Source organism: Nerophis ophidion, linkage group LG15, assembly GCF_033978795.1.
Source record: "Nerophis ophidion isolate RoL-2023_Sa linkage group LG15, RoL_Noph_v1.0, whole genome shotgun sequence".
NCBI lineage: Eukaryota > Metazoa > Chordata > Actinopteri > Syngnathiformes > Syngnathidae > Nerophis > Nerophis ophidion.
The window spans coordinates 50,113,571-50,135,951 of NC_084625.1; the positions used below are offsets into that span (position 1 = coordinate 50,113,571).

The window sequence follows — 22,381 nt, forward strand, 5'->3', positions numbered from 1 at the left end:
AGCTCATTCTTCTTTAGCGCCGTAAATTGTCTGAGACTACTAAGAAAGCTGCTATAAGTTTTTTTTTTGCATGTTGTTATCAATTCTGTATATAGGAAAGGCTAGCTCATTCTTCTTTAGCGCCTAAAATTGCCCGAGACTACTAAAAAATCTGTTATAAGTATATTTTTTGCATGTTGTTATTTATTCTGTATATAGGAAACACTGGCTCATTCTTCTTTAGCGCCGAAAATTGTCTGAGACTACAAAAAAAAGCTGCTATAAGTGTATTTTTTGCATTTTGTTATTGATTCTGTATATAGGAAACACTGGCTCATTCTTCTTTAGCGCCGGAAATTGTCTGAGACTACAAAAAAAGCTGTTATAAGTGTATTTTTTGCATTTTGTTATTGATTCTGTATATAGGAAACACTGGCTCATTCTTCTTTAGCGCCGAAAATTGTCTGAGACTACAAAAAAAGCTGTTATAAGTGTATTTTTTGCATTTTGTTATTGATTCTGTATATAGGAAACACTGGCTCATTCTTCTTTAGCGCCGAAAATTGTCTGAGACTACAAAAAAAAACTGTTAAAAGTGTATTTTTTTGCATGTTGTTATCAATTCTGTTTATAGGAAAGGCTAGCTCATTCTTCTTTAGCGCCGAAAATTGTCTGAGACTACAAAAAAAGCTGTTATAAGTGTATTTTTTGCATGTTGTTATTGATTCTCTATATAGGAAACACTAGCTCATTCTTCTTTAGCGCCGTAAATTGTCTGAGACTACTAAGAAAGCTGCTATAAGTTTTTTTTTTGCATGTTGTTATCAATTCTGTATATAGGAAAGGCTAGCTCATTCTTCTTTAGCGCCTAAAATTGCCCGAGACTACTAAAAAATCTGTTATAAGTATATTTTTTGCATGTTGTTATTTATTCTGTATATAGGAAACACTGGCTCATTCTTCTTTAGCGCCGAAAATTGTCTGAGACTACAAAAAAAAGCTGCTATAAGTGTATTTTTTGCATTTTGTTATTGATTCTGTATATAGGAAACACTGGCTCATTCTTCTTTAGCGCCGGAAATTGTCTGAGACTACAAAAAAAGCTGTTATAAGTGTATTTTTTGCATTTTGTTATTGATTCTGTATATAGGAAACACTGGCTCATTCTTCTTTAGCGCCGAAAATTGTCTGAGACTACAAAAAAAGCTGTTATAAGTGTATTTTTTGCATTTTGTTATTGATTCTGTATATAGGAAACACTGGCTCATTCTTCTTTAGCGCCGAAAATTGTCTGAGACTACTAAGAAAAGCTGCTTTAAGTGTATTTTTTGCATTTTGTTATTGATTCTGTATATAGGAAACACTGGTTCATTCTTCTTTAGCGCCGAAAATTGTCTGAGACTACAAAAAAAGCTGTTATAAGTGTTTTTCTTGCATGTTGTTATCAATTCTGTATATAGGAAACACTGACTCATTCTTCTTTAGCGCCGGAAATTGTCTAGGACTACAAAAAAAGCTGTTATAAGTGTTTTTCTTGCATGTTGTTATCAATTCTGTATATAGGAAAGGCTGGCTCATTCTTCTTTAGCGCCGGAAATTGTCCGAGACTACTAAAAAAATCTGTTATAAGTATATTTTTTGCATGTTATCGATTCTGTATATAGGAAACACTGGCTCATTCTTCTTTAGCGCCGAAAATTGTCTGAGACTACAAAAAAAGCTGTTATAAGTGTATTTTATGCATGTTGTTATCAATTCTGTATATAGGAAAGGCTGGCTCATTCTTCTTTAGCGCCGGAAATTGTCTGAGACTACTAAGAAAGCTGTTATAAGTGTTTTTTCTTGCATGTTGTTATTGATTCTGTATATAGGAAACACTGGCTCATTCTTCTTTAGCGCCGAAAATTGTCTGAGACTACAAAAAAAAACTGTTAAAAGTGTAGTTTTTTGCATGTTGTTATCAATTCTGTTTATAGGAAAGGCTAGCTCATTCTTCTTTAGCGCCGAAAATTGTCTGAGACTACAAAAAAAGCTGTTATAAGTGTATTTTTTGCATGTTGTTATTGATTCTCTATATAGGAAACACTAGCTCATTCTTCTTTAGCGCCGTAAATTGTCTGAGACTACTAAGAAAGCTGCTATAAGTTTTTTTTTTGCATGTTGTTATCAATTCTGTATATAGGAAAGGCTAGCTCATTCTTCTTTAGCGCCTAAAATTGCCCGAGACTACTAAAAAATCTGTTATAAGTATATTTTTTGCATGTTGTTATTTATTCTGTATATAGGAAACACTGGCTCATTCTTCTTTAGCGCCGAAAATTGTCTGAGACTACAAAAAAAGCTGCTATAAGTGTATTTTTTGCATTTTGTTATTGATTCTGTATATAGGAAACACTGGCTCATTCTTCTTTAGCGCCGAAAATTGTCTGAGACTACAAAAAAAAACTGTTAAAAGTGTATTTTTTTGCATGTTGTTATCAATTCTGTTTATAGGAAAGGCTAGCTCATTCTTCTTTAGCGCCGAAAATTGTCTGAGACTACAAAAAAAGCTGTTATAAGTGTATTTTTTGCATGTTGTTATTGATTCTCTATATAGGAAACACTAGCTCATTCTTCTTTAGCGCCGTAAATTGTCTGAGACTGCTAAGAAAGCTGCTATAAGTTTTTTTTTTGCATGTTGTTATCAATTCTTTATATAGGAAAGGCTGGCTCATTCTTCTTTAGCGCCTAAAATTGCCCGAGACTACTAAAAAATCTGTTATAAGTATATTTTTTGCATGTTGTTATTTATTCTGTATATAGGAAACACTGGCTCATTCTTCTTTAGCGCAGGAAATTTTCTGAGACTACTAAGAAAGCTGTTATAAGTGTATTTTTTGCATGTTGTTATCAATTCTGTATATAGGAAAGGCTGGCTCATTCTTCTTTAGCGCCGGAAATTGTCTAAGACTACTAAGAAAGCTGTTATAAGTGTTTTTTTTGCATGTTGTTATCAATTCTGTTTATAGGAAAGGCTGGCTCATTCTTTTTTAGCGCCGAAAATTGTCTGAGACTACAAAAAAAGCTGTTATAAGTGTATTTTTTGCATGTTGTTATTGATTCTGTACATAGGAAACACTAGCTCATTCTTCTTTAGCGCCGGAAATTGTCTGAGACTACTAAGAAAGCTGTTATAAGTGTATTTTTTGCATGTTGTTATTGATTCCGTATATAGGAAACACTGGCTCATTCTTCTTTAGCGCCGGAAATATTCTGAGACTACTAAGAAAGCTGTTATAAGTGTTTTTTTTGCATGTTGTTATCAATTTTGTATATAAGAAAGGCTGGCTCATTCTTCTTTAGCGCCGAAAATTGTCAGACACTACAAAAAAAGCTGTTATATGTATATTTTTTGCATGTTGTTATTGATTCTGTATATAGGAAACACTGGCTCATTCTTCTTTAGCGCCGGAAATTGTCTAGGACTACTAAGAAAGCTGTAATAAGTGTTTTTTTTGCATGTTGTTATCAATTTTGTATATAGGAAAGGCTGGCTCATTCTTCTTTAGCGCCGGAAATTGACTGAGACCACTAAGAAAGCTGTTATAAGTGTTTTTTTTGCATGTTGTTATCAATTTTGTATATAAGAAAGGCTGGCTCATTCTTCTTTAGCATCGAGAATTGTCTTAGACTACTAAAAAGCTAGTATAAATATATTTTTTGCATGTTGTTATTGATTCTGCATACAGGAAGTGTTGGCTCATTCTTCTATAGCGCCGAGAATTGTTGCATGTCAGCGAATAAATACTCTGTACTGACACTACTAAAAAAGCTGATATAAATATTTTTTTTGCATGTTGTTATCGATTCTGTATATAGGAAGCGCTGGCTCATTCTTCTTTAGCGCCGAGAATTGTCTTAGACTACTAAAAAAACTGTTATAAATGCATTTTTTGCATGTTGTTATTGATTCTGCATACAGGAAGTGTTGGCTCATTCTTCTTTAGCGCCGAGAATTGTTGCAGCTCACCGAATAAATACTCAGTACTGACACTACTAAAAAAGCTGGTATAAATCAATTTTTTGCATATTGTTATAGATTCGGTATCAAAGTACCAATACTTTTGACAACCCTACTTTTGTCGATCCACGGCCACATGATTTGTTTTTAAACGTGAATTGCTTTTGCAAACAATGTCCGTACGAACTCGACACTTTTAACGGCGTCTTTCCAATTAGGCTCTGCGATGGCTCCAGAAGTCAACAGATGCAGTCCAAGGACCTGTCCTTCTGGAGGAGGAGAGGCCAGGACTTCACCGTGCTGCTGGACTACGCTGACATCAGAGACCCCCACGCAAGTGGACACGGGGACCACAAAAGGCCGCAGGGGCCTCAACAAGCAAGAGGTCAAGAGTTGTCCGCTGAGGAGCGCCAGAGGGTCTCGCAGGAGAGGCAGCGCTGGGCAGCCCAGGTACAGGCTCGTGCCAAAGAGAGGGAAGCGGCGCTCAATCAATGGAGACTGGCAGCTGAGAGGAAGTGCCAGAGCCTGGGGACGGATGAGTGGCGTCCAACCGTCAGCTTCAGTCGCCAGATGTCGCAAAATGAGGGTGAACGTTGGGCACTGGAGCAGCAACGGCTCCATGCCAGGACACCAGAGGGAATGGTAGTTCACCCCAGGACCAAAGCTAAATCCCAGTCCATGCCCAGGATGTTGCGGCCCGGGAGCCTGCAATACGTGGACGTGGCCTCATGCGGTCAGGAACTGTACAGACGCGTCAACGGTCACCCGCTGTCACACCATGACCTTTACAGGTCACCCCGCTGGCCCGAGAACGGCAGGCCGGCGAGTGCCAACCAGTTGTCGTTAACGCCAAAGCCCCGCTTCACCCGGCCCCCGAGACCTCCCTCCTACGAGATGCACCAGCAGATCAGGGGAAGTTGCGAGGTATTGTCCGGGCGAGACTCGGTTATTTCCCAGACCAGGGACAGGACTCCTCTTCCCGTCCTGCGGACAGGCGAGGCGCCTCTGGACTATTTTGCACAGGAGTCCGGACCTCCAGGATACAACCCCCCTCCGTCGTACAAGAGAGCCCCTGTGATCATAGGGGGGCGCCGGGGATATGGTGAGATTGCAGTCGACTACAGGTAAATTGTATTCTTTGAAGAGTAAAGGCTACAATCGTTGTTTAAAATGTTCCTAATTTAGGGTTATTTAGTCATAGATTAGGGCGTCACGGCGGCAGAGGGGTTAGTGCAGGGGTGCCCACACTTTTTCTGCAGGCGAGCTACTTTTCAATTGACCAACTCGAGGGGGATCTACCTCATTTATATTTATTTATTTATGAAAGAGACATTTTTGTAAACAAGTTAAATGTGTTTAATGATAATACAAGCATGTGTAACACATATAGATGTCTTTCTTTCACAAAGACAAGAATATAAGTTGCTGTATTACCTGATTCTGATGACTTGCATTGATTGGAATCAGACAGTAATGATGATAACACCCATATTTTCAAATGGAGGAGAAAAAAAGTTGTCCTTTCTGTACAATACCACATGAAAGTGGTTGGTTTTTTGGCATCCAGCTTCCATACACTTTAGAAGAAAAACATTGGCAGCAAATTCCGTAGCTTGCTTGATTGACGTTCACGGCACCCGAGGGTCTTGTGAGATGACGCTGGCTGCTGCCAGTTCATTATTATGAAAAAATGACAGAGAGGAAGGCGAGAAACACTTTTTATTTCAACAGACTTCCGTCAAAACTCTAAAGGCCGACTGCACGTTTCCTATCTTCACAATAAAAGCCCTGCTTCATGCTGCCTGCGCTAACAAAATAAGAGTCTCGGAAAGCTGGCGCGCACAAGTGATGCGCACGCCAGCTTTCTGAGGGATCGCTTGTGCACGCCAGTTTTCCCAGACTCTGTATTTAGTTAGCGCAGGCAGCATGAAGCGGGGCTTTTATTGTGAAGATAGGAAATGTGCAGTCGGCCTTTAGAGTTTTGACGGAAGGTACGGCGCGAGAGTCTGTTGAAATAAAAAGTGTTTCTCGCCTTCCTCTCGGTCATATTTTCATAATAATGATCTTGCAGCAGCCAGCGTCATCTCACAAGACCCTCCGGTACCGTGAATGTCATTTAAGTGACGTCTTGGTGAAGATTAGGTTTATTTTTTTTAAAAGCCTGGCTGGAGATCGACTGACACACCCCCCGCGGTCGACTGGTAGCTCGCCATCGACGTAATGGGCACCCCTGGGTTAGTGCGTCTGCCTCACAATACGAAGATCCTGCAGTCCTGGGTTCAATTCCAGGCTCGGGATCTTTCTGTGTGGAGTTTGCATGTTCTCCCCGTGACTGCGTGAGTTCCCTCCGGGTACTCCGGCTTCCTCCCACCTCCAAAGACATGCACCTGGGGATAGGTTGATAGGCAACACTAAATTGGCCCTAGTGTGTGAATGTGAGTGTGAATGTTGTCTGTCTATCTGTGTTGGCCCTGCGACGAGGCGGCGACTTGTCCAGGGTGTACCCCGCCTTCCGCCCGATTGAAGCTGAGATAGGCGCCAGCACCCCCCGTGACCCCAAAAGGAAATAAGCGGTAGAAAATGGATGGATGGATAGTCACAGATTAAATTGCACGAGTTATATAACCTTAGGGATATAACAATATGAAAACGCCATATTGTGAACAAAATGACCACGTATTTTAGTTTTATATGCGCATTCACCGAACCCTCCTTTTGTTTTTCTAATTCAAGACCAAGTTATATGTTTTTGGTAACACTTTAGTAAGGGGAACATATTCTAAGTAACAAAGACTTAATTTAGAGTTTTTTGGAGAATTGGAGAACATATTCTAAGGCTGTGGTTCTCGAGCTTTTTTTTCAGTGATGTACCCCCTGTGAACATTTTTTTAAATTCAAGTACACACTAACACAGGGGTAGGGAACCTATGGCTCTATGTTGATGACTGCATCTGGCTCCTGGATAAATCTGAGCTGACGTTGCTTAACACGATGAGTAATGAATAATTCCACTTGTAGTCACAGTGTTAAAAATTATGTTCGAAATATAAAACATTCTCATGCTTTTTTAATCCATCCACCTGTTTTCTACCGCACCTGTTCAAAAAGTTTCGTTAATGGTAAGAAGTTATTTATTTATTATTGGTTAGTGTGGGGCTTGCCCTCCTGGGGGTTCTTCAGACCAACTTGAGAGCCTGTTTCAGGGTTACAATATTGTTTTATTTTTCAATAAGTCTCTCAGTTGTTTTCCAGCAATTGTTTTTCCAGCCCCAACCCTGTCTCTCCTCCTGGCTGCTGCTTATAACAGAGTGACAGGTGATTAGATAACAAGGCCCAGGTGGGCCGTCTACGCACCTGTCGCTGCAGGCCCGCAGGCCACGCCCCCCTCCACAGTTAGCTTCAGAATTACAATGTTATTACAAAGAATAAGAGACCTATTATACCCTAGAAATGTTGGTCTTACTTAAAAATGCATGTTTAGTTGTGTTCAGTGTTTAAAAAAATATTATATGGCTCTTACGGAAATATATTTTTAAATATTTGGCTTTTTGGCTCTCTCAGCCAAAAAGGTTCCCGACCCCTGCCCTAATAAGAGCAAAGCATTTTAGGTTGAAAAAAAGAGATAAAGAAGTAAAATACGGCACTATTTCATCAGTTTCTGATTTATTAAATTGTATAACAGTGCAAAATATTGCTCATTTGTAGTGGTCTTTCTTGAACTATTTGGGAAAAAAAGATATAAAAATAACTAAAAACTTGTTGAAAAATAAACAAGTGATTCAATTATAATTAAAGCTGCAAGCAGCGTTGGTCGGGTCCGCCTTTGGCAGCTCCGCTTTGGCTGCTGCCCCCGCGACTGAAGCCCTGGTCTTAGTCGGACCAACATAGAGGTCTTTGTTTCATGTCTCTACGACATTCCTAACAGAAGTTACAAGCAGTTTTGTCTGGAAAAAGGTGACGGCTTTTTACAAAACTTTTATTTTGAAGGGGTAATTGCCAACTTCCTGTTGATTTTAACTGAAAGATGCCACCTATCAAAATGTAGGTTCAAGTGAGACCTACATTTAGGTTTTTGTTTCATGTCTGTCCAACATTCCTACCAGAAGTTACAAGCAGTTTTATCTGTTTCCTCTTCCTAGGAGCAGTTTTTTTCTGTGTTTTAATCCAAAATTGCAATAGAGCGCAATTTTGAGTTTTAAGGTTTGGTTTTTTCACTAGATCGCAATTTCTGCCAGTCCTGATGTGTGTGCCAAGTTTGGTGAGTTTTGAAGCATTTTAAGGGGGTCAAATTACAGCTCAAAGAGGCAAAAATAGCGTTTTTTGCGAAAATGTTGCTTTGAATGAGTTTTTGTAAAATTTCTGTTGATTTTGGGTATAGACGTTTTTTATTGGAAATGTAGGTCTTAGTCAGACCTACACAGAGGTTTTTGTTTCATGTCTCTACGACATTCCTAACGGAAGTTACAAGCAGTCTGTTTTTTGTCTCTTCCTAGGGGGCGCTAGCGCGCAATTTTCATTTTTGGGGTTTGGTTGCTTAATAAGTTGGTCTGCCGCTCCATACCGATGTGTGTGTCAATTTTGGTGAGTTTTGAAGCATGTTAAGGGGGTCAAATAAGGGTGCGAAGGTGCGAGCGCGCCTTGGGTTGCAGCCCCCAAGCCCCACTGTCAAAGATGCCTTGGTGACACTATTTAATGCATTGTGAAAGTATTGCAGTTGTTGTATTGAAGTGAAAATATCAAGCTTCCTGTTGATTTTTGCCAAAGTATGTTAATTATTCAAATGTAGGTCTAAGTCAGACCTACATAGTGGGTTTTTGTTTCATGTCTCTACGACATTCCTAACGGAAGTTACAAGCAGTTTTGTCTTTGTTTTCTTCCTAGGAGCAGTTTGTCTGTGTTGTATTCCTAGGGGGCGCTAGAGCACAATTTTGAGTTTTGGGGTTTGGTTTTTTTATTAGCTCGCAATTGTTGCCAGTCCTGATGTGTGTGCCAAGTTTGGTGAGTTTTGAAGCATTTTAAGGGGGTCAAATTACAGCTCAAAGAGGCGAAAATGACATTTTTTAGGAAACTTTGCGCAGGGGATCTTTGAAGGCGTGTAAAATCAAAACCTTAAAACTTATCAAAACTTTGATCTATACTTTTAATCAGAAGGGTTCAAACTCTCTCCTGTGCGAGTTTGAAGCCGAAACGACAAACGCACTGGGAGGAGTATCGATTTGAAAAAGGTGACGGGTTTTCACAAAACTTTTATTTTGAAGGGGTAATTGCCAACTTCCTGTTGATTTCTTCTGCTAGCTGTCAATTATTAAAATGTAGGTCTAAGTGAGACTTACATAGAAGTTTTTGTTTCATGTCTTTCCGACATTCCTACCGGAAGTTACAAGCAGTTTTGTCTATGTTTTCTTCCTAGAAGCAGTTTTTTCTGTGTTTCATTCAAAAAATTTTGTAGAGCGCAATTTTGAGTTTTATAATTTTTTTTTTTCATTAGATCACAATTTCTGCCAGTCCTGATGTGTCTGCCAAGTTTGGTGAGTTTTGAAGCATTTTAAGGGGGTCAAATTACAGCTCAAAGAGGCAAACATAGCATTTTTTGCGAAAATTTTGCTTTGAAAGGGTTTTGCAAAATTTCTGTTGATTTTGGGTATAGGAGTTTCTAATGGGGAATTTAGGTCTTGGTCAGTTCTACATAGAGGATTTTGTTTCATGTCTCTACGACATTCCTAACGGAAGTTACAAGCAGTTCATTTTTGGTCTTTTCCTAGGGGGCGCTAGAGCGCAATTTTGATTTTTAGGGTTTGGCTCCCTAATATGTTGGGACCGACGTGTGTGTCAAATTTGGTGAGTTTTGAAGCATGGTAAGGGGGTCAAAATACAGCGCATAGGCGAGTATGCGTGCGGAAGAAAGAAAGAATAAGAAAACGTTACAGATTCAATAGGGTCCTTGCCTATGGCAAAGGACTCCGCAGGAGTCCTTTGCCATAGGCAGGGCGGACCCTAAATACAGATTTCTACACATAGAAGTAATCATCGACTTAAAGGGATTTTAATAGAGATCCATCTGGATTCATGAACTTAATTCTAAACATTTCTTCACAAAAAAGTACATCTTTAACATCAATATTTATGGAACATGTCCACAAAAAAAATCTAGCTGTCAACACTGAATATTGCATTGTTGCATTTCTTTTCAAAGTTTATGAACTTACATTCATATTTTGTTGAAGTATTATTCAATAAATATGTTTATAAAGGATTTTTGAATTGTTGCTATTTTTAGAATATATATATATATATATATTTTTTGTCCTGTCCAGCTTCTCAGGCAAATCATATAGTTGATGTAGATGCCCGTATCGGCTGTTCAGATTTACTTTACAAAAGAGAAGTGTAGGATACTTGTTGCCTTATTAGGGTCCTTGGCCCATGGCAAAGGACTCCTGTGGAGTCCTTTGCCATGGGCCAAGGACCCTATTGAAACTGCTGTGTTTTATTATTATTCCGTACCTACGCGCTGTAATTTGACCCCCTTAACATGCTTCAAAACTCACCAAATTTGACACACGTCGGTATAGCAAACCTTCCCAACATATTAAGCAACCAATCCCCCAAAATTAAAATTGCGCTCTAGCGCCCCCTAGGAAAAAATTACAGACAAAACCGCATGTAACTTCTGTTAGGAATGTCATAGCGACATGAAACAAAAACTCCTATGTAGGTCTGACTTAGACCCAATTTTCATACGCTCACTTCTTTCAGCAAAAATCTACAGGAAGTTGGCAAAAACCCCTTCAAAATACAATTTTCGCAAAAAATGAAATTTTTGCCTCTTTGCGTAGTAATTTGACCCCTTTAAAATGCTTCAAAAGTCACCAAACTTGGCGCACACATAAGGACTGGCGAATATTGCGATCTAATGAAAAAACCAAACCCCAAAATTCAAAATTGCGCTCTAGCGCTATTTTTGAATAAAACACTGAAAAAACTGCTCCTAGGAAAAAAACACAGACAAAACTGCTTGTAACTTCCGGTAAGAATGTCGGAGAGACATGAAAGAAACACTTCTATGTAGGTCTCGCTTAGACCTACATTTCATAGATTGACAACCCCCAACAAAAATTAACAGGAAGTTTGCAATCCCCCCTTCAAAACAAAAGTTTTGTAAAAACCGGTCACCTTTCTTCAAACATTATCTCCTCTGAGTGCGTTTGTTGTTTTGGCTTCAAACTCGCACAGGAGAGAGATTGAACCCTTCTGATTAAAAGTATAGAACAGAGTTTTGATAAGTTCTCAGGTTTTGATTTTACGCGCCTTCAAAGAACCCCTGTCGGTCTGCGTTAGCGCTTGTAATAACGATATCACTAATACTTGGTAAAGTGAAGTGAAGTGAATTATATTTATATAGCGCTTTTTTCAAGTGACTCAAAGTGCTTTACATAGTGACACCCAATATCTAAGTTACATTTAAACCAGTGTGGGTGGCACTGGGAGCAGATGGGTAAGGTGTCTTGCCCAAGGACACAACGGCAGTAACTAGGATGGCACAAGCGGGAATCGAACCTACAACCCTCAAGTTGCTGGCACGGCCGCTCTTCCAACCGAGCTATGCCGCCTGCGATGAGGTGGCGACTTGTCCTGGGTGTACCCCGCCTTCCGCCCGAGTGCAGCTGAGATAGACCCCAGCGCCCCCCGCGATCCTGAAGGGGAATAAGCGGTAGGAAATGGATGGATGAGCATCCGTCATCACGTCTTTCATGATTGCTAATGAAATCCAGTTCCACTTCATTTTCATTTTTTGCTCAATTAAGTGTTTTAAATATCCCAGGCCCAGTCGTTACATGCCTGCGTAAACTTTTTAACCCTTAGATTTAGTTGGTGGGCAGCACGGTGGGGGAGGGGTTAGTGCGTCTGCCTCACAATACAAAGGTCCTGGGTTCAATCCCGGGCTCGCTGTCAGGCTTGGACATGGATTGAGTGTGCTCCTTCGACGCAGCGGGATTACAGGACGAGCCAGGCGTGAATTCAGGTACATGATTTATTAAATAAACAAACAAACTACAAAAAGGCAAACCAAGGACGCGCTCTGTGGCGGATAAAAATCTATGCTATACTTAAAACAAAACCGCACAATGGCATGACTATATACAAACAAAAGAAAACTAGCACAATGGCATAAATACAAAAAACTTACACGGCATGGAACTGGACGAGGACGTGAAGGTTTGAACAGCATGGGTAGGGTGCGTGCGAGTGTGAAGATCCCAGAATGATGAACAGAAAAAGAGTGACTTAAATACTGTGATGATTAGTGGGAACAGGGACGTGACAGGTGAAAACTAATGAGGTTGGCATGGAAACAAACAAAACCAGGAAGTGCAAAACGTGACTGATTGTCCAAAATCAAAAACATAACATGACAAAACAAAACCTGATCCATAGGTGTGACAAAGCCCCCCCGTTAATGACAGCTCCCAGATGTCCAAAATAAAAAACAAAACAAAACTAGCACAATGGCATAAATACAAAAACTTACACGGCATGGAACTGGACGAGGACGTGAAGGTTTGAACAGCATGGGTAGGGTGCGTGCGAGTGTGAAGATCCCAGAATGATGAACAGAAAAAGAGTGACTTAAGTACTGTGATGATTAGTGAAAACAGGTGAGGCTGAGAACAGGGACGTGACAGGTGAAAACTAATGAGGTTGGCATGGAAACAAACAAAACCAGGAAGTGCAAAACGTGACTGATTGTCCAAAATCAAAAACATAACATGACAAAACAAAAACTGATCCATAGGTGTGACAGAGCCTCCCCGTTAAAGACAGCTCCCAGATCTCCAAAACAAAAAACAAAACAAAACTAGCACAATGGCATAAATACAAAAACTTACACGGCATGGAACTGGACGAGGACGTGAAGGTTTGAACAGCATGGGTAGGGTGCGTGCGAGTGTGAAGATCCCAGAATGATGATCAGAAAAAGAGTGACTTAAGTACTGTGATGATTAGTGAAAACAGGTGAGGCCGAGAACAGGGACGTGACAGGTGAAAACTAATGAGGTTGGCATGGAAACAAACAAAACCAGGAAGTGCAAAACGTGACTGATTGTCCAAAATCAAAAACATAACATGACAAAACAAAACCTGATCCATAGGTGTGACAGAGCCCCCCCGTTAAAGGCAGCTCCCGGATGTCCAAAACAAAACTAGCACAATGGCATAAATACAAAAACTTACACGGCATGGAACTGGACGAGGACGTGAAGGTTTGAACAGCATGGGTAGGGTGCGTGCGAGTGTGAAGATCCCAGAATGATGAACAGAAAAAGAGTGACTTAAGTACTGTGATGATTAGTGAAAACAGGGACGTGACAGGTGAAAACTAAGGAGGTTGGCATGGAAACAAACAAAACCAGGAAGTGCAAAACGTGACTGATTGTCCAAAATCAAAAACATAACATGACAAAACAAAACCTGATCCTTAGGTGTGACACTCGGGATCTTTCTGTGTGGAGTTTGCATGTTCTCCCCGTGACTGCGTGGGTTCCCTCCGGGTACTCCGGCTTCCTCCCACCTCCAAAGACATGCACCTGGTGATAGGCCCCTCCCTCCTCCAAAGACATGCACCTGGGGATAGGCTCCTCCCACCTCCAAAGACATGCACCTGGGGATAGGTTGATTGGCGACACTAAATTGGCCCTAGTGTGTGAATGTGAGTATGAATGTTGTCTGTCTATCTGTGTTGGCCCTGCGATGAGGTGGCGACTTGTCCAGGGTGTACGCCGCCTTCCGCCCGATTGTAGCTGAGATAGGCACCAGCGCCCCCTGCTAAACCACAGGGAATAAGCGGTAGAAAATGGATGGATTTAGTTGGTCTTTATTGTTCAGTCTATTCGTGATTTACGACTGGCCGTCGACCAGTGTAGTGTTTTCCACTTCTTTCACAAAAATCAGCTGTGATACATTCTAGTTCTTGGTAACCCGCAGTAGGCTAATTTGTAGACAATGATTGCAAGTCTTTCTAAAACTGGGTTCTTTTACTTTTAGGTACAGAGGTGATGTGTACCAACATATACATGTGGCTCCAGATGGATCTCACTGGATCACTCGGCATCCGGCAGGTTCTTGGTCCGAGCCACCCAGAGAAAGGTGCATGGCAGGCCAGAAGCAACTCCATCCTTGGTGTAGCATGCAGGTCCCAGGTGGAGGCGTACAATATATTTCTTTCGATGACCCCCGCATCCGGCACATTTCCTCAGCCCTGGGCGGTAACTCCCTGACAGACGCTGACAAGATTCGTCACATCCGCAATGAGCTTCCCAGCACCACCGTGTCGGAACCAGCGTCCGGCAACAGTGCCTTTTCGCCCCCGTCTGTGGGGCCTTTTATCACTGCCAAACTGGCTGGTGATGTTAATCAGACATCTTCATGTGACTTTGACAATGACAATAAAAGGTGGCACAGCAATTTGCACAAAGAAACTGTCGATAACTTCTCAGCAACTGACCAAAACTGCAACACATATCCCAAAAACCAACGTCCTCCTCCATTGCCATCTTCAGCCTTTCAAGCCCCAATAAGAAGAGCATCATCTCGCCAGGGGTCCAGTTTAGATCAGGTTTTTGCAGAAACCATCACACAAGTGAAGAAAATTGTCCCAGAATCAGGGTTGGAGAATAACCGCAGTACAAAGAGAAGAGTGAGTGAGACCATCTTCTGCCTTGTGTCTGTTCCCCTTCACACACCAACTAACCTTAATAAAGATTCATCTGCAGATCAGAATAACAATGACACGAAACGAAGTTTAACGATGACCAATACAGAAACATTTGCAGTTGGTCTCAGAGAGACCCATAGTCTGCGAAGTAGGTCGGTAAACGAGATGCCCATCAAACTCCAATACTCACACTTTCACACCAGCAACACTTCCTCCCTGAGGAATTCCAAGAGGGCTCCTCTAAGGAAGGAAATTATAGATGCCTGGGCACTCCAAGCCAGCGATGACCGGGAGAGGTGTTATGCTGGGTCCTGGCCAGGAAACCAATACCGTAACCAAGAAACCCAGACTGGCTCACCTTTGACTGTTGTGAAAAGTCCAGAACCCCAAAGCCCACCTGGGGTCCAAGAACCTGTCCACTCTGTTTCGGACAGAACCACCGACAGTGGTGTGGGGACAGACAACGGTTCCGCTTATGGATACCCCATGGCTGGCCAGAAAGACCTCCATCCCTCCAGCAACAGCGCCTTCTCTCGTCTCAGCAACAGCCCAACACCACAGCAATCACTGCAACCTACGGAACAACATCTAACCTCCCCAACTAAGAAACCGGATCAAAGTGACCAGAATCCATCCTCTCCAAAGAGGAGCAACTCAACTCCTCCAGAGTGTGCAGAACAAGTGGCCTTTGGTCAGTTTCTACTAAAACCAGTAAATCGACGACCATTTGATGCTATTGGTGAGCTAGAGAGCATCAATAAAGAGATGGAAGACACAATCAGCAAAAGACCACATGTCGGTCGGTCAATCGATGATCTGGATGGCACGAATAAAAGATTTAACCGACACAAACCACATACACGATTCAATGCTTGCCTCAAACCAGGCAGAGAAGGAATTAGTCTTCCACCCGTACTCTCAGAAAAAACTGCAATCAAAGTCAGATCGAGATCTTTTCCTTCTGCCAATGATCTGGAATACATGGGCACACAAAATACCTTTTCCAGACCACAGTCCAACACACCATCCACATATAAGTTATGCCTGTTGTCCAATCCAGACGAGAGGCCACCTCGGTCCTTGCTGCCTCAACACAGGGATTCAAACCAACCCTATCGGCAGGATATTCCAGTCCCTCAGGAGTCATTGCTCAGGGATGTTGGACTAACTGTCTACACAGAAGCCCCTGGTGGTCATGGGGAGACAATGCAACGCTCACTCCTGATCCCAGCGCCACTTGACCACAAGGACTTGTCAGTGCAGCTATTAAGTGAGAGCGGCACAGCGCTTGTTGAAAATACTCGCTGCCTAGAGCACAATTCTAGTCCAGAGCTTAAAGCTGGAGCGGACATGGATACAAACGCTTCATTAGACAAAATGCCACAATGCAAGGAACAGCTGAGTTTGAACCTTGGTGAAGATGATGGTGATGACAAACATCGAATCTCTGAGCCGGTAAAATCAAACGAGTCAGCGATGGCAGATAAGCATCTTGATACCTTACTGATTCATGAGAAAGCTAATGCATTAGCTACCGAGGACCTCAGTGGCTTGTATGAAGTTAAATCTGCAAAGGGAATCCCGGAAAATGAATCAATTGAGCAGAGGGCTGCCAGAATTCTGGGTATTACCATTCCAGCCGGGGCCTTGGGTGTGTCTGATAGCATAGAGGAGTACAGTGACGATATCGAACCTTTTGTAGCTGAGAAACCGCGGGTTTCTGATGAAGACAAAGATCATGTGATTGAAGAGCCTGAGCCGGTCGAAGAGGAATCTGTCATTTTACTGGGTGCAGATGTAGAAGAGTCTAAGCTATTAATAAAGGAATACTCCAATGAAGATGACCGACAAAAGCACAGCTACAATCACGACTATGGCGAACACAATGAAGATAATGTCGCTCAGCCGGCAGCGGTACTGGATCTGCCTGAATTCCCGCCAAGTAATCTGCCTCTGTCCCTACCCGTCAGCCCTGATGAGAAACTAGCACACAAAACGGGCAGAGGAGAAAAGAAGGGATGCGGTGGAGCCAGCAAATTAATTGAATCCCTGCAAGATAAGCTAAGCTCTTCTGCTTCTGCATCGGCCGCATCTCTGGGCAGGTCAACCGTAGACAGAATGGCCCGTCTCAAAGAGCTGGACTCGGTGTCTAGAATAAGACGCCTCAGCCTGAAAGGGGCCGACTCCGGTAGAGAGTGTGGGCGGGAGAACTTAGTTCAAGATGATTCTAAGGCGATGGAGGAATTAGAAGACGAAGGTCTGAAGGAGCATAAAGGAGAAAAGAAGGATGTGGAACAGGAAAATCCATATGAAACAGACATCAAGATGGTAGCACTCCAAGAATGTTGTCAGACTGATGAAGATATATGCAAAGTCGATGGAAAGCCAAAGGGGGCGGAACAGACTAATGATGTTTTTGCACTGAACGCAATACGTGAAGGTAGGGAAGATGTCGAAGCGAAGGGAGACGAAAAAGTACAGCTTGAAGTTGTCGCCAACGCAGACAAACATGAACAGAATGCAGCGGAAGTTAGTCGGTGTGAGAAGACCAACAACATCAAAGTGGAAAAGGTGCCCAAAGCGAAGCGCCGTACGAAGCTCCAAAAGCCTCCGCTTCTTCCTAAACCCCGAAGTGTTCCCAAGAGAGAAATAAGTCTACCACTCAGCTTCAGCTCTGGGACCTTTACTTCCTCGAATATGGAGGAAGAGGAGGAGCTGCACACGGTCTCAGGTGGGTCAGAGGATGTGGGTAATATGACGGAGACCTTTATGAATGCTTCCATAGTCTCACCAGCTACAACGATGGTGCACCTCAATAATCCAATCCAGGAAGTCTCAGGTGTAAAATAAGTTAACAGCGATAATTTTTGTGTAATCCGAACCTGCACTAATTGAACACCTTGGTTCCTCACACTGTACACCAAACACATTTGAACTTATGCAAGGCTGTAATAAACAGATTTAATACAAATATTACATTTAGAAAGAAAACATTAGGGGTTGGGAATCAGCACCTCCAAGTCCGAGCCCATGGTTCTCGCCCGGAAAAGGGTGGAGTGCCATCTCTCCGGGTTGGGGAGGAGACCCTCCCCCAAGTGTTCAAGTACCTCGGAGTCTTGTTCACGAGTGAGGGAAGAGTGGATCGTGATATCGACAGGCGGATCGGTGCGGCGTCTTCAGTAATGCGGACGCTGTATCGATCCGTTGTGGTGAAGAAGGAGCTGAGCCGGAAGGCAAAGCTCTCAATTTACCGGTCGATCTACATTGCCATCCTCACCTATGGTCAGGAGCTTTGGGTTATGACCGAAAGGACAAGATCACGGGTACAAGCGGCCGGAATGACTTCCCTCTGCCGGGTGGGGAGGCTGTCCTTTAGAGATAGGGTGAGAAGCTCTGCCATCCGGGAGGAACTCAAAGTAAAGCCGCTGCTCCTCCACATGGAGAGGAGCCAGATGAGGTAGTTCGGGCATCTGGTCAGGATGCCACCCGAACGCCTCCCTAGGGAGGTGTTCAGGGCACGTCCAACCGGTAGGAGGCCACATGGAGAGGAGCCAGATGAGGTGGTTCGGGTATCTGCTCCGGATGCCTTAGGGAGGTGTTTGGGGCACGTCCGACCGGCAAGAGGTCACGGACACGTTGGGAAGACTTTGTCTCCCGGCTGGGAACGCCTTGTGATCCCCCGGGAGGAGCTGGACGAAGTGGCTGGGGAGAAGGAAATCTGGGCTTCCCTGCTTAGGCTGCTGCCCCCGCGACCCAACCTCGGATAAGCGGAAGAAAATGGATGGATGGGATGGAGTGCTGTATCAATAATCTACACAAGTATCCCGTTGTTTGATTACTGCTATTGTGTCGCCATCTGGTGGCCAACGAAAATAACAGGGGGGTTGATTGAAGTACTTATATGAGCCAATCCAAACAACCTTCCCTAGTCACGGTGCAGTAAAAAAAAAAGAAAATCAACTAGTATAAGAATTCTACAGAAACAGTCACACATGACACAACCTGCTTATTAAACTTTGTGGATAGTATAAATAAAACGTTTAATTAACAATAAAAAAAATAATAACTACAAGGGATGATGGGAAAATGCAACACACTCCCCACTCTCATCCATGTTTGGCGCATTTTCGCTGCTCGGTAAATCTGATGAAAAATTGTGGATCATTTATTCTGGTCTTCCTTGGTCCGAGGTGCACCTTTCCCCGTAGTAGCTGGCGCAGCTGTGACACTAAACGCCGCATGACTCACTTCCGATTGTTCCCTCTGCTTTCCCATCAGACTCCTACGACCCCAGTCGAGTGGAGCGAGTATAACCGCTGACTCTGCCTTTTTTTTTTTTCACCACCGTGGAAAACCCGTCTCTCAAGTTAACGACCTTTTTTCTTTCGTCTCATCTCGTCCCCGGCTCCTTTCGGCCGTGACCCCTTCCGGTGTCGTTACATATCTCTAATCCGACTGTCCTGGTGCTGCGGGAGCAATTTTTTTTAACAGCCCAAATATATTTTTTGCCAAAAAAAAAAAAAAGAAAGAGAAAAAAAAGGTGGCGTCAGAGTTTCCTCGTCCACCAAGTGAACTGCCTTTCTCTAAGACGCCGTTTTTTTGTCGCTTCTGTCACTGTGGAGAGGCGGAGCCGGCGAACGAGCAGCGGGGCAGGGAACGCTGGAGCCCTGGGTCAAGATGGCGGCGAGGAGGCGGCGAATGCGTCCGAGCGGGAGCGACGCCGCAGTCAAGTGCAGGTGCGTGGATCGCGCACCAGTACACCATTAACATTTCTCCACACGCTGTATAAAAGGAGAGAAGGAGGAGAGAACGGGGAAGAAGGAGGAGGAGAACCCGCAGCAGCACCTGAAGAGCGAGAGCGACAGAGAGCAAGCCGAAGACGACGACGACGGGGGCGGCTGAAAGCGACCGAGGAGCGAGCAGTGGAGACGGAGCTGAAAAGCGATCCGACCGCAGACAAGCTTTGATTGAAATAATTATAATCAATGTCCTTCCTTGGTGGTCCTGGGAACCCGCACGATAGCAAGCGACTGTCACATTTGGCGCCCAACATGAAGCCGGGCTCCAGCGTGCCCTGCCCCGCTGCTAGTTCGCCGGCTCTTTGTCTCCATATACTTCTTTGGGGGGGGGACTCGCCGCCTCCCCCCACCTGGTCCGCCAGCACCTGCAGGAGCCGCAACTGTTGGCGGGACTCCTCGAGCTGCAGTAAACGCGCCGACGAGAGCCCAGAGGAGATCGTCCTCCCTCGCCTCCGATGGTCCTTCCGCGTTGGGCGCCAAATGTGACAGTCGCTTGCTGTTGTGCGGGTTCCCAGGAACATTGATTTCGAGCAAGTTTGACTCGCTTTATTTTTCAATCAAAGCTTGTCTGCGGTCAGTCAAGCTTTGATTGGAAAATAAAGCGAGTCAAACCTGCTCGAAAGCAATGTCCTTTCTTGGTGGTCCGGGGAACCCTCACGACAGCAAGCGACTGTCACATTTGGCGCCCAACGTGAAGCCGGGCTCCAGCGTGCCCTGCCCCGCTGCTCGTTCGCCGGCTCTTTCTCTCCACATACTTCTTTGGGGGGGCACGCGTCCCCTTCCCCTACCTGGTCCGCCAGCACCTGCAGGAGCCACAACTGTTGGCGGGACTCCTCGAGCTGCAGTAAACGCGCCGACGAGAGCCCGGAGGAGATCGTCCTCCCTCGCCTCCGATGGTCCTTCCGCGTTGGGAGCCAAATGTGACAGTCGCTTGCTGTCGTGCGGGTTCCCAGGAACATTGATTTCGAGCAAGTTTGACTCGCTTTATTTTTCAATCAAAGCTTGTCTGCGGTCAGACAAGCTTTGATTGGAAAATAAAGCAATCAAACCTGCTCGAAAGCAATGTCCTTCCTTGGTGGTCCTGGGAACCCGCACGACAGCAAGCGACTGTCACATTTGGCGCCCAACGTGAAGCCGGGCTCCAGCGTGCCCTGCCCCGCTGCTCGTTCGCCGGCTCTTTCTCTCCACATACTTCTTTGGGGGGGCACGCGCCGCCTCCCCCCCCCACCTGGTCCGCCAGCACCTGCAGGAGCCGCAACTGTTGGCGGGACTCCTCGAACTGCAGTAAACGCGCCGACGAGAGCCCGGAGGAGATCGTCCTCCCTCGCCTCCGATGGTCCTTCCGCGTTGGGCGCCAAATGTGACAGTCGCTTGCTGTCGTGAGGGTTCCCAGGACCACCAAGGAAGGACATTGCTTTCGAGCAGGTTTGACTCGCTTTATTTTTCAATCAAAGCTTGTCTGCGGTCGGGTCGCTTTTCAGCTCCTCCAATGCTCGCTCCTCGGTCGCTTTCCGCCGCCCCCGTCGTCGTCATCTCCGGCTCGCTGTCGTTCTCCCTCTTCAGGTACTGCTGCGGGTTCTCCTCCTCCTTCTTCCCCGTTCTCTCCTCTTTCTCCCCTTTTACACAGCGTGAGGAGAAATCTTAATGGTGTACCGGCGCACCTGCACTTGACTGCGGCGTCGCTCCTCTCCGCTCGGACGCATTCTCCGCCTCCTCGCCGCCATTCCCTTCCGCACTCTTCCGACCGGGTGTTGATTTCTGAATGTCCAAGTGCTTCTGCTCTTCAAACATGTAACAGCTTTGACGGTATTGCATCACAATCAGCTCCAAATAATTCACCAAATGTAAATAAGAGCCGAGTATAGAGTTTTATCTAGAATATATAAAACATGGAATATCAGTTGAAGAAATGTATATTTTCTTAAAGCGTTGGAAAAATGCTGTTTTTTTTTTTAAATTGTGGTATTTTGGGTGTGGCACTAATAATAGAACCCCCTCGATCTTTGCTCTTATACCCGCGTGATAGCGAATGTTCCCAGGGAGCCTGGGTTGCAACGAGAAACACTGTGGTCTTTAAACAGCAATATCGTTATTGTACACGTCTTTTTTTTTTATTTGAGTATTTCCAAAATCTTCACCTGGGCGACATTGGTGCTAGGCTCACACCACCGCTGTCACCATCAAACTGTATTTTTCTGCGTTTAAGAGAGCTCTATATTTAACTTCCAGGGAATAAGCGGTAGAAAATGGATGGATGGATGGTTAGAAGTGCTTTGTTTCTTGCAGGAAACGATCGTGTAGCTATTTCGAGGAATAACGCGCCTTGTGTGTCCGGGCGTCATTCACCAATTTTTCACCCGAAAGTGGGAAAAATTAAAAAAAACGGCACGTCTTTGAGTTTAGTTATCCAGTGAACGCTGCAGGAATGATGAAATTGTTGCAATAATGGGAAGAATGAGTTTTAAACCGAGGCCACGCTGAGAGAAAACATGAAAAAAAAGTGCGTATTATGAGGAAAAACTGAAAGTGTAACACTCCTGAACATGTCAAACAATGTGATTTACAAACCCCTAAAATGGTAAATAAAAACAAAATACAATTATTTTCTACCTATATTCAATTAAACGGACTGCAAAGACAAGATACTTAACGTTAGCTCATTTGGAATTTGATGCCTGCAAAGGGTTTCCAAAAAAAGCTGGCACAAGTGGCAAAAAAGACCGAGAAAGTTGAGGCGTGCTCGTCAAACACTTATGTGGGAAAATCCCACCTGTGAACAGGCTAATTGGGAACAGGTGGGCGCCGTGATTGGTAGCTTCCGTGAAATGCTCGGTCGTTCACAAACAAGGACGGGGGCGAGGTGTCTTTAATAGTTTAAGGACACCATTT

General features: G+C 44.0%; 1 protein-coding gene across 1 annotated transcript in view; it reads left to right on the forward strand.

Annotated features, from left to right (window-relative positions):
- jcada (junctional cadherin 5 associated a) overlaps window positions 1-19,317 on the forward strand; it is a 102,592-nt gene extending 83,275 nt beyond the window's left edge. Inside the window, exons 3-5 of the mRNA XM_061922344.1 lie at window positions 4,198-5,103; window positions 14,024-17,424; window positions 18,972-19,317. Coding sequence (XP_061778328.1) covers window positions 4,198-5,103; window positions 14,024-17,424; window positions 18,972-19,006 — 4,342 coding nt within the window. The 3' untranslated portion in view covers window positions 19,007-19,317. The remainder of the gene's footprint in view (window positions 1-4,197; window positions 5,104-14,023; window positions 17,425-18,971) is intronic.
- The last annotated feature ends 3,064 nt before the right edge of the window (window positions 19,318-22,381 follow it).